Source organism: Ambystoma mexicanum, chromosome 10 (assembly GCF_040938575.1).
Source record: "Ambystoma mexicanum isolate Mex_15411 chromosome 10, UKY_AmexF1_1, whole genome shotgun sequence".
In the NCBI taxonomy this organism is placed as follows: Eukaryota; Metazoa; Chordata; class Amphibia; order Caudata; family Ambystomatidae; genus Ambystoma; species Ambystoma mexicanum.
In genome coordinates, this window is record NC_090932.1 from 1,236,119,823 (window position 1) to 1,236,131,965 (window position 12,143).

At 46.3% G+C, this 12,143-nt stretch overlaps 1 protein-coding gene across 2 annotated transcripts in view; it reads left to right on the forward strand.

The window, feature by feature from the left end:
• The window catches only part of TESC (tescalcin), a 414,921-nt gene that overhangs the window by 295,061 nt on the left and 107,717 nt on the right, over positions 1 to 12,143 (forward strand). For both annotated transcript variants that reach the window (XM_069619210.1, XM_069619211.1), the window contains exon 2: positions 661 to 730. In XM_069619210.1, the coding sequence (XP_069475311.1) occupies positions 661 to 730 (70 nt within the window). The remainder of the gene's footprint in view (positions 1 to 660; positions 731 to 12,143) is intronic.

The window sequence follows — 12,143 nt, forward strand, 5'->3', positions numbered from 1 at the left end:
TTTGTGTTATTGCAGACCAGTGAATTATCAGTCAGTCAGTCTAAATACTTTATTTTGACTGAACCCCATAAAAGAGAGCATATACAATACATAAAATGATACACACTTAAGCGATTGTACATGCAATAGTAAATAATGAACTATTAAAATGAGGTTATAGCCAAATAGAAAATGCGCCAGTAGTAATGAGTTGGTAGTACTGTCACGTGTGCTTCTTTCCTATACAACTTTAGAAACATAGTTGAAAAGACAGTTTATGTTAACATTTGCTTCACGCTCTCAAACCCCATATGGCATTTATTTGAATAGCATGAAGGGACAAAAGAACCGCCTAATATAGTAGGCCAGTGAAGTAGGAATTAATGGGACTTCACTTTATTGTTGTAGTAGGACAATAATGTGGGATTGAGTGGGTCTCCTTTGTATCAGAGTAGGCCATTGATGTGGGAGTGAGTGTGACTCCTTGGTTTTATAGTAGGCGTGTGATGTGGGAATGAGTGGGCCTTTGATGTATTATTGTGGGCCAATGATGTGAGGATGAGTGGATCTCCTTTGTGTTATAGTAGGCTTTGCTCAGTAGAATGGCAAAGGTGTTGCCTTTGCACCATTGCGAGGCTAATTCTCATATTTCTTAAATGTTTCATTCTCTTCTCTCACCAGTTACTTCTGAGCAAATTGAGCACCTGCACAAGAGGTTCAAGTACCTCAGTGGGAATCAGCCAACGATCCGGTAAGAACCCTTCCGGGGCAGCAGGCCTTGTGCTTTTTGCTGTAGTATTAAAGATATATTAAATGCTACTGTTGTTTCAGATTGTGAAGGCACTATCACAATGGCACATTTTCAAAGGCAAAAGATTTTTTTTTAAGTATTCCATTTAAATGTAATAAACATTCAGATCGCAAGAGAGAGGCAAAATATAATACCATTGATCAAAACTCCCAATTTATTTACAAAATTAGATAAATAGGGCTTTCGCAAATAACCATGGGCACAGTATTCCACGGGCAGGCTTCCTTAGGGGTTTATGGCGCAAATGTTTATTACAATACCAGCACCGTCTTAACCTTTTCTCTTTCTTGGAGCGCAAGAAGCAGGTTGCAACAAGTAGATCAGAGCCAATCCGGTGACCATTTTCCATATGGATGTGGTCTTTGATCAGTGCCAATTCAGTGGAACTTGAGCTTTTTAAACATGGTCCCATTCACTGAGAGAGAGTTTAGTATGCACAGACCCATTCCGAGGTGCCGGGTTGAGCAGTGCCTTCCTGGGCACCTACTTTTTTGCAAAAAGTATTCCTTGCTCCTGCGCTGCAGCATGTGGCTCTCCCGTCCCCCTCACCAGACCATGCTTCCTGGTCTCTCCTTGCCCACCCCCCTCACGCCCACCACACTCCAATTGGCTATCTGGCCTGCCGAAGCTGCGAGTGCCCTTGCTACCTGCAGCCCTCGGCAACATTTCCATTCCGAGGTGCCACGGTGAGTAGTGCCTTCTTGGGCACCTACTTTTTTGCATAAATTGTTCTCTGCTCCTGCACTGCAGCGTGTGGCTCTCTTGTCCCCCTCCCCCAACCTGCTTCCTGGTCGCTCCTTCCCTAACCCCCCTCCCACCGACCGTGCTCTGTGAAAAACCAGAAGGTGTCTCACCCACTAGTCCCCAGGGATCTCTCTCTCAGGTGGCCAGAGCATGGGCATCGCCTTTGGATCCAGACCCTGGGCTGGACCAGTGCAGGAGGATCACATGGGTGACAGGTCTTTGGGGAGTGGGAGTGGGAGTGGGACAGCTGAGGGCGAGAGGCAGTATCCCTCTCCCTGTAACACCTTTACCCTATTCTACCCGTTGGGATATTTAGAAACTCTACCTCCTGCCCCCTTTCCCTTCACAAACACTTTAACATGGACAGACCGCTCTGGGAGGAAACAGACTCACACCTGAGCATTGTACCCGACATGTCCCACTACTATGGTAATGCAAGGTCAGGCAATTACTAGTAGTCACTCACACCTAACGTCCATTAAACTTCCCCACAGGGATAAAAGGCAGAACACGAGAGCACACTGTGAGCGAGGCAAAGCGCACAAAGGAACAGCACTTTCCCGATGGCAGCTGAACGAACAAAGGACAACGGCAGACCAAGAAGGGTACGCAAGGAGGGATATACCCTTGACATTTTCGTCGCGAAACCATCACTTTACAGAACCCTTCAGATTAGAAAGCGTAAGGCCAGGAAACCAAACTGAAGAATCTTGTATTGTGTGTCAGAGATACAAGGCTGACCAAGTCAGGGAGGAACAGCAGCAACTGTGGTACCGTCCTTGGCTCCAAGATTAAAAGCAGCGCCTGAGATATCAACACAGCCCGTGATTTGGGGAGACCGATGCAAGACCAGTCTGTATTGAAGTCAAGGTTGCAAGCGGCAAGATTGTATAACGAGCGCAAGAACGAAGATTGAAACGCGTGTGATGAAAGACTTAATTGCTGATGAATGTTTGAACATCAAACATAAAACATACAATACCATTGACAGAGTGGTCCAGTACAACAAGGGTGCTCAATCGAAGGTCTCTGTACGGTACCCAGCCAAGAAGTGGAAGAATCTAAAGTAGAACATTGCCAAAATCATTTTTGAAATTAATCGAATTGGTCCTGCGACGGTTTAAGCAAAACCCATCGAACATTTGAAAGTCTTCTATTTTGATATCATGAGGAAAATCTAGAAAGTGAGAATACATGGTCTGAGCCCGAATGAGGGAGACCAACTGTTAGTATTGTGATAAAGGGGTCCGGGGTCGAATGAGGGAGATCCACGGTTCAAGCCCGAACGAGGGAGACCAGATGTGAATATTGTGCTAAAGGAATCCAAGCCCAAACGAGGGAGATCCATGGTCCGAGCCCGAAGGAGGGAGACCAATTGTGAACACTGTGGTAAAAAGGGGTCCGAGCCTGGAGGAGGGAGACCCATGATGAACACTGAAAGCGAGAACTTGTGAATGTGAAAATCCTGATAAGAAAGGAACTTTGGTGCTTGTTTGTTACAACAGTCCCTTTACAGTAAGAGACTGTTATTGGGAAAGAGGCTTTGGCAGAAGGCCCTGATACCTATGCTTTGAACTATATCCTTGTGGCAGAGAAGCCACAGTGTGTGTGAAGCATGAACCTGCAGTCTTACCCCGTGCTGAGAATGTGGGGAAGGGAAGTCAACTGCTTAACTATGCTGACATATTATTTCTTGAACACCTTTCTTTTTGCATACACTATTGTCCCACACCATTTTGTATTTAGAAGTAAGGATTGGCAATAGGTTTATTAGTATAGGCCTTTGTATTATGACAGAGACTCAACTAGGACTGCATTATTATTATTTGATTGTCGTAGCTTGCTACCATCCTTAGATTTAGGTTTAGATAGGCATTCAACTAACCCATTGAAGTTCAATTAACATCCTTGAAATGTGATCACTTGTGTCTGTCTTCACTGTATGATACCATGCTTTCCTTACATGTGATATCAGGAATGAGATGCAATTCGATTGAGACAAATTGGGAACAATACAACCCAGCCAATCTTAAAACACATACTACCATTCTTTTCTATGGTTGGTTTCCCCAAGGAAATTCCAAAGGATCAGGGATTAATGAGCAAACTCATGGGTGAAGTCAAGGAATTACTACATATTTCTACCTTAAGAACCTCACTTTACCACCCCAAACGGATGGATAGGTAGAGATTTAAGAAGACCCTTAAAATGATTTTGAGAAAATTGGTAGATAAGGATAGAAAGGACTGGGAGAGCATCATTCCCTGGGTCCAGTAAGAAAGACCCCCTCAGGCATCTACCAGCTTCTCTCGTTTTGAACTAATTTACGGTATAGAACCACAAGATGTCTTAGACATGCATGGGGAGACCTGGGAAGAGAGGGAAGAGGCATCTATTCCCCTCTCACAAACAGCTACCCGATTACGAGAGTATATGAAACTTGTTTGAAATCTAGTTTACACTCACATCGAAAAAGCTCAAGCCCAACAGAAGTCCACCTATGACAAGAAGGTACCTGACAAACAGTATTACTCCTCTTACCTACCTCTGAAAATAAATGTGTCTCAAAGTGGCATGGGTCATATGAGGCACTAGAGCAAACAGGGTCCTGTACCTATAAAATAGTCCAACCTGACAGGAAGCAAAAGACCCACCTTTACCACGTAAATCTCTTAAAAGAGTAGAAAGAAACTCCTTCTGCTACTTCTGCCTCAATATTGTCTTGTTTGGTACCAGAGGAGATAGACAATTATGAGCTTATCCCCAAGAACTAGCTAAACAGAAGCGAGCAAGAAGATTTAAACAACCTGGTTATGGCATTCCCAGATGTATTCTGCGAAACACCAGGAACAGTACATGGCACTTATCATTTTATCAGAACTCCAAAGGGAAAAGTGGTCCATTTAAAACCCTATAGACTCCCAGAATCCTGCAAACAAATCGTGGATGAGGAAGTGAAATAAATGCTCAAGGCAAACATTATCGAAGACTTTTCAAGCCCATGGTTCTCCCATATTATGTTGGCAACTAAACCTGATAATTCTTGGAGGTTTTGCATAGACTTCAGGCAGGTCAATGTCATCTCCGCCCTTGATGCCTATCCTATGCCACGCATCAATGAGTTAATAGATAAACTCAGAAGTGCCGCATTCCTATGAACTCTAGACTTAACCAAGGGATATTGGCAGGTCCCTGTACATGGACCTGATAAGAAAAAGACAGCTTTCTCGACGCCCCTGGGACTATTACAGTTCAAAGTCCTCCATTCTGGCCTGCATGGGACCCCAGCCACTTTCGAATGGCTTATGGACAGGATATTACAGCCCTACTCTGTTTTCTGTGGGGCCTATATTGATGACATAGTCATTTATAGTAAGACCTGGGAAGACCATCTTTTCCATCTTTCTACTATTAAGAGAACACGCAGAGAAGCTGGCTTAACTGCAAATCTAGCCAAATGTAAGCTGACTCAATCGGCCGTGAAATACTTCGGCTTCTTTGTAGGGAACGGCTGTGTCCAGCCCCAATGGGACAAAGTGAAAGCCGTTCTTGGTACCCCCCCACCACCTAAGACCAAGAGAGACCTTAGAGCATTACTAGGATTGATTGGTTATTACCTTAGGTTTATCCCAAATTTCTCAGATAGAACAGCTAGTTTGACAGATCAATTAAAGAACGCTGAACCCCAAAAGATTCATTGGACTGATGAGCATGATGCATGTTACAACAAACATAAAACAAACCCTGTATCAGAACTCAATCCTAAAGGTATAGATTTTTTTAAAGAATTGGTGTTGCAAACTGATGCCTCCCTCACAGGGTTAGGAGCAGTTTATCGCAAATTTGTGAAGGATTAGAACACTCTATCGTATTCACTAGTCGAAAATCTTCCCATGGGAGAAGAACTACTCTGTTGGAATTAGAGGTCCTTGCCATCAAATGGGCAACCATCCATCTAAGATACAATCTTCTAGGAAGGAAGTTCCCACCGGTCATCACCACTCACATTTAGTATGGATAAGCCAACGAACGGACTCTAACCCTCTAGTCATGCAATGGTTCTTAGACCTACAACCCTACTGTTTCACTGTGGAACACCAAAAAGATAAAGAACAGGGGAAACTTGATTTCCTTTCCCAGTTTCCCTGTGAAACAGATTCAGCAGCATCGTATAGGGGAAGGGTATGTGAGAAACCAGAAGGTGTCTCACCCACTAGTCCCTGGGGATCTCTCTCTCAGGTGGCCAGGGCACGGCCATTGCCTTTCGATCCAGACCCTGGGGGTGGACCAGTGTGGGAGGATCACCTGGGTTAGGGGTCTTCGGGTAGTGGGACACCCGATGGCAAGACATGGTATCCCCCTTCCTGCAACACCTTTACCCGATCCTACCCGATAAGATATTTAGAAACTCTACCCGCCCCCTTTCCCTTCAAGAACACTTTCAAATGGACAGCCTGCTCTGGGAGAAAACGGACTAACACCCGAGCATTGTACCTGACATGTCCCACTACTATGGTCACGCAAGGTCAGGCAATTACTGGTAATCACTCAAACCTGACTTCCATTAAACTTCCCCACATGGATAAAAGGCGGAGCATGAGAGCTCACAAAGGAACAGTACTTTCCTGATGGCAGCTGGATGAAGCAAGAAAGGCGGCAGACCAAGAAGGGTACGCAAGGAGGGAGGTACCCTTGACCGTTTCAGGGAGAAACCGTTACTTTTCCATAACCCTTTAGATTAGAACACGTAAGGCCAGGAAACCAAACTGACGGAGTACTCACTCAACGGAAAGTTCAAACTACTGTTTATTGCAAATAAAACCAACAGGGATCGATACAAGAACACATGTGGATTCCCGTACTTCTCAATGCCTCCTGGCTCACAGGCCAGATTTTCTCCAAAATTACACATTACTCCGTCATCACTTGGGCCCTTCTCCAAAAACCTATTGGTGTGAGGGATTGGACATCAGGAGTCTAATAACCTATATGGTCACCTATACATGTTATTCTACTGGCTCTTACATGTCAGGTGGATGGCCTGTCCCATCCCCAATTCACTATCTATTACATTGCAGAGTAATGGGCTTACCATTGGTTCTTGTTCTTTGCCATCCACCCCTGGAATACTAAACTGTGATTGGCCAGGGCTGATCCCCCAGGCCTGGGACTCGAACAAGTTCTCAGCTTGCTGTGTACCTTTTCAAGGTGATGTGAATGATTATGTGTCTGTATTGTAACTTGTGTACACCACCTTGCCTTATGAGAATATTCTCCTAACGGTAGCAACACTTGTTGCAATCTGCGTCTGGTTGCTGGGACTGGCTTCTCCGTTCCAACACGGAAGACTGTCCATTGTTTCATTTGGCTGTAACACATGTTTAGAGACCACAAAATTGTGCTCTGCAGCTCCTAATTATTGATTGATTCTGTTTCTCTGCAGCTGGTCCCTTTGTCGTCTGGGGATTGGAATGTGTTTTCAAATCTCTTGACCTTGGCTGTGGGCCCTGTCTCACATGTCTTGCTCGCTGTCCAGCCTGAACAGCTCTGCTAGTCTCTTGTTCAGTGGTTGGAGGCCTGCTGTAAGTTTCCTCATACCTTATGGGGTTTCTATATTGCCCATGTTATACTACATTCCCTATGGGTTACCTGTCATGATGCCTACCCCCGGAGCACAAGGCCAGGCCCAGCACCCCCAGGAGCAGGCATCACACCCCCGGGTAAAAGCCCAGCGGCCCTTTATAGGGGCTCTTTGGATTTTGTCCTGGCGCCGTTGGCGCCAGGCTCATGTTGGACATCAGTCCTGGCGCCATAGGCGCCAGGCTCATAAGGGGAAATGTTTGGTGCACTTACCTGAAGCATACCATGCTGCACACTCACCTGATGCAGACCATGCTGCATGAAGAACCAAGCCAAATGAGGCTTAGGAGGGACTATTTTTCTGAAGGAACTATTTTGTTACTTGGGTGGGGCTGTGGAAGAATACTCACCTGGAACTTCTTCCAAGGCTATTTAAACCACACCCGGACAGCCACACGTGCTTCGCGTTGTTCTGCATCCCAGCAGTTGAACGCTCACCGTGTCTGCTCCTGCACCTGGACTCCAGCCACGCCCGCCTCGAACCTGGAACACCTATAAGTGAATAAGAGAAGAGAAAGGTGAAAACCAAGAACTATTTCAACCTTCTTACCTGCATCCAGAATCTTCACACCAGCATTCCTGAAGGAAGACTTCCATTTAAAAGCAGCGCGTTGCTCGCTGCAGCGCCGCGCTTCACTCACCTGTTCCCGAGACGCCGCCCGGCTCCATCGCGGCTCTCAGTGCCGGTTGCCACATCTCTGCACCGCACCTAAAGGAGAGAAGAAGAGACAAAAGGTTAGCAAGGGAACACAAGAGGAAACCCGGATTTTCAGCCATATTACTTACCGGCTATTCTTGGTGAGCCATTCCACATCTCAGGTCGGCCCCACATCTCTGGCAGGTACCGCACCCCGGCCCCTACGGGGAAAGGACAAAAGACATTACTGGGGAATTATAAAGACATTTAGAGGGGTCTCCCTCATCACTAACTCACCTGATTTTACCCCGGCAATTTAACCCCTCAACGCATCGCCTTTGTTCTGCACCTAAAATAAAGGACAGAAAAAGACAACATAAAAGGAGGCTCACACTTGAACTTTTGCATCTTCATACTTACGGCGTATCGCTCAGTAAAGTCAAGTGGATTTGCCAGCACCATTCTGAAAACCAGTGAAGTAACTGGACGAACGCGCGCCCCTGCACCAGAAGCAGGATGGAGAGTTCATCCTTCCAAACCATAAGGTGAGCTTAAACCGGAGGTTTTGGAGGAAGTCAGAGGAGAACGAAGGGGGAAAGGGGGGAGCAAGCACATTATTCAGCAGACAGTTAATCCCCTATCTCATCTGCAGAAGGATATTCCTACGGGCCAGACAAGCAAGATTTGGGGGTCCTGTTCAATCGGTGGTCCGAATTCTGCACATCACGCTTGAAGAGGCTACAGCAACCCAGACCAGACCAGCACCTCCGTGGGAGACAGGTGAGCGTTACAGAACGCGAAGCCTTCCTACAAATTCCTACCCAGGCGCTATGGAAACTTCCGAGACTGACCAGTTGGCCCAACTACTGGGGGAATTACGGGCCGAAGTGCACGCCGCTCGTCAAGAGACTAGTGCTCTCAGGAGGGAAGTGATTGTAACAAAGGAAAGAGCTGATGACCTGGCTAGACAGCTTTTGCAAGGTCAAGCTGGACAAACTCCTTTACCCGGTTCTGGAGGGAACCCCGCTCCTGTGCTCTCCAGTAACCCAGTGCAGATTAATCTACCTGGAAACATGTCGCTGGCCCCACCGAACGCTTTGCTGGGGACCCCAAACGATTCGCCGTATTCATGAATCAGTGTCGTTTGCATTTCCTGTGCAGACCTGGAGCCTTCCCTAATGACCAGACCAAGGTAGCCTTTGTATTGTCATATCTCAGCGGCAGTGCTGCCGATTGGTCAGTTCCACTGGTAACTCAAGATGACCTGATTTTTCGTGATTTTCAAAGATTTCAAGCAAACATGGAAAGGTTATTTGCTCGTCACTCCCAGGGGCAGGCTCTAGATGACAAACTTCTATCTCTGCGACAGGGCAATCAAGACCTCCTTTCCTACATTGCAACCTTTAATAGACTAATTGTGGAAACTGGGTGGCCAGAGGATAAAAGAATCACGTTATTTTATCGAGGTCTACGCGGAGAACTTAAAGATGTTCTGGCCCAAGTTTTAAATCCGCCCCAAGAGTGCTCAGAATATATAGACTTAGTGGTCCAATTGGATCACAGACTGCAAAACAGAAAAGCAGATCGGTCCAAGTTTGAGACCCGGGTGTTAGTCAAGACCCACGCTAACCTCAAGGGGGCTGAAGCCTCAGAGCCAATGCAAATCGGAGGAGTTAAAGGACCTTTAACGCAAAAGGAACGTGAAAGAAGACGGCAGATGCACTTATGTCTTTATTGTGGATCCTCTGGACACTTTCTACGAGATTGCCCGGCAAGGCCGCCCAGGAAGGTGGTAGGAGCCGCTGAAAAAATCCATGAAACCTCTGTACCGGGAAACGACCCCGCCCGACAAGCGTAGGGGTCCGCTTGCCGAGCTTGAAAACGAACTCTCAGACCTCGCATTTCACTGTGCCAATGGTCCTCGTAGATCCGGAACAGCCTAAGCGGTTGCATGCAATAAAGGCATACATCGATAGTGGGGCTATAGGAAACTATGTGGATCGTGAATGGGTCTACAGGATTAACCTCCCCCTGCGTCCTAAAACCAGCAAAGATGTCATAACCACAGTCGATGGAACCGAAATTGCCTCGGGACCGGTAACACATTCCACAGCTGAGGTAACACTTGTAGGTCCGGACGGCCATCGGGAGGCAGTTGTGTTTGATGTAATCAAGGCTCTACAGGTTCAGGTTATACTCGGAATCCCTTGGTTAGAGACACATAATCCTCGAATTGATTGGCGAGTGAAGAGAATAACCTTTCCAGAGTGTGCACGAACTTGCTACCCAGAAAATCCGAAGGTCAGTCTAGCATCAGTAACCTCTGTCTCCATGCAACTACCTCCCGAATACCAAGACTTTCAGGACGTTTTCCAAAAGGAACAGGCCTTTCAGGAATTAAAAGCTAAATTTACGTCCGCACCTATTTTGAAACATCCGCGTCCTGATCTCCCATATATAGTCGAAACCGATGCATCCAGCTTAGCCATGGGAGCAGTCTTGTCTCAGAGAGACCCCGAAACCAACCAACTGCACCCCGTAGCATTTTGGTCCAGAAAGTTCTCGCCGCCGGAGATAAATTATGCAATCACCGATAAGGAATTATTAGCCATTAAGTCCGCCTTTAAGGCTTGGCGGCATTTTCTTCTTGGTGCCAGGCATACCATCTCCGTGATCACTGATCACCGAAATGTACAATATTTAAAAACTGCCAAGGCTCAGTCTTCACGACAGCTCCGATGGGCTTTATTCTTTGCTGAGTTCGATTTTGTAATCACCTACCGTCCTGGCTGTAAGAATGGCAAAGCGGACGCGCTATCGCGAATTGGAATGGGAGAAATGGACACAAACTCAGAACCTGTGCCGACAATTCCCGAACAAAGAATCTTGGGGATAACCACTTTACATACCCTTGAAGACATTCAAGCACGGGTAAAACTATTCCTGGACTCTTCAGCCTTGCAGGATTGGATCAAAAGGGGGTCTGCCTTTTCAATCAACGATGGCTTACCTTACTTCCAAGGACGTTTATTTTTGCCAGAAAAGGAATTGCAAGAACTGGTTATTTCCCGTCATCACGATACTCTGATGGCAAGACATCCTGGCATTGCCAAAACAGAGGAAAAAATTAAACGACAATTCTGGTGGCCGTCCTGGCGAAAGTATATTAAATCTTTCGTGATGTCCTGTGGAGTTTGCGCCCAAAACAAAGGTCAAAAAACAAAACCCGCCGGTCTTCTTCAACCCTTAGACATTCCACCAGCACCTTGGCACACCTTGTCACTAGATTTTATCCCGGACCTGCCCTTTTGTAATGGATACAATACTATTCTGGTGGTGGTGGATTTATTTTCCAAGATGGCCCATTTTATTCCGTTGAAAGGATTACCTTGAGCTTTTGTTCTTGCCAAGGAATTCCTCGAAAATGTCATCCGTCTGCATGGATTCCCGTCCATACTAATCTCCGATCAGGGAAGCCAGTTCATTTCTCGTTTTTGGAAAAAGTGTTGTCAACTGGCACAAATCGACGTAAGACTCTCAACCAGCCACCACCCACAGACCGATGGTCAGACGGAGAGAACGAACCAGACCCTTGAACAATATCTACGATGTATGTTCCACCAATTGGAGGGTAATTGGAAGGACATTTTATGGGTGGCTGAATATGCATACAATAACTCGATACACTCTGGAACTGGTCAGAGCCCCTTTTATACCCTATATTGACATCACCCTCGTACTTCAGACCTGGACTCACCTTTGAGCCTCGAAATACCCGCAGTGGGCCATTTGCATTCTACGATTACTCAAGCCTTCAAGGATGCTACTGCACACTTACAACATGCGAAAGGGAAATACAAAAAGAATGCGGATCTGCATCGCAAGGAGGCGCCTCCAGACCAAATAGGGGATCAAGTATGGTTGGCTACCAAACACTTATCGCTCAAGGGACCTTGGACTTTTAATCCAAGGTATTTAGGCCCTTACTCGATCAAAGCTATAATTAACCCAGTGGCAGTCAAGCTAGATCTACCAGCTAACATGCGGATTCATCCTGTCTTTCATGTGTCGCTTTTGAAACCAGTGCAACCAGGAACCAGATTAATAAAGCCACCAGAACCAATCCAGTTAGATGGAGAGCCTGAATTCGAGGTGAAGAACATTTTGGACTCTAAGATCTCAAAATCAAAACTTTTCTATCTAATTGATTGGAAGGGGTACGGGCCTCAGGAAAGATCTTGGGAACCCAGCGACCACGTACATGCACCTCGGCTAGTAAAAAGGTTCCATCGGAATTTCCCGAACAAACCGAAACCTCCTGGGGAAACGGC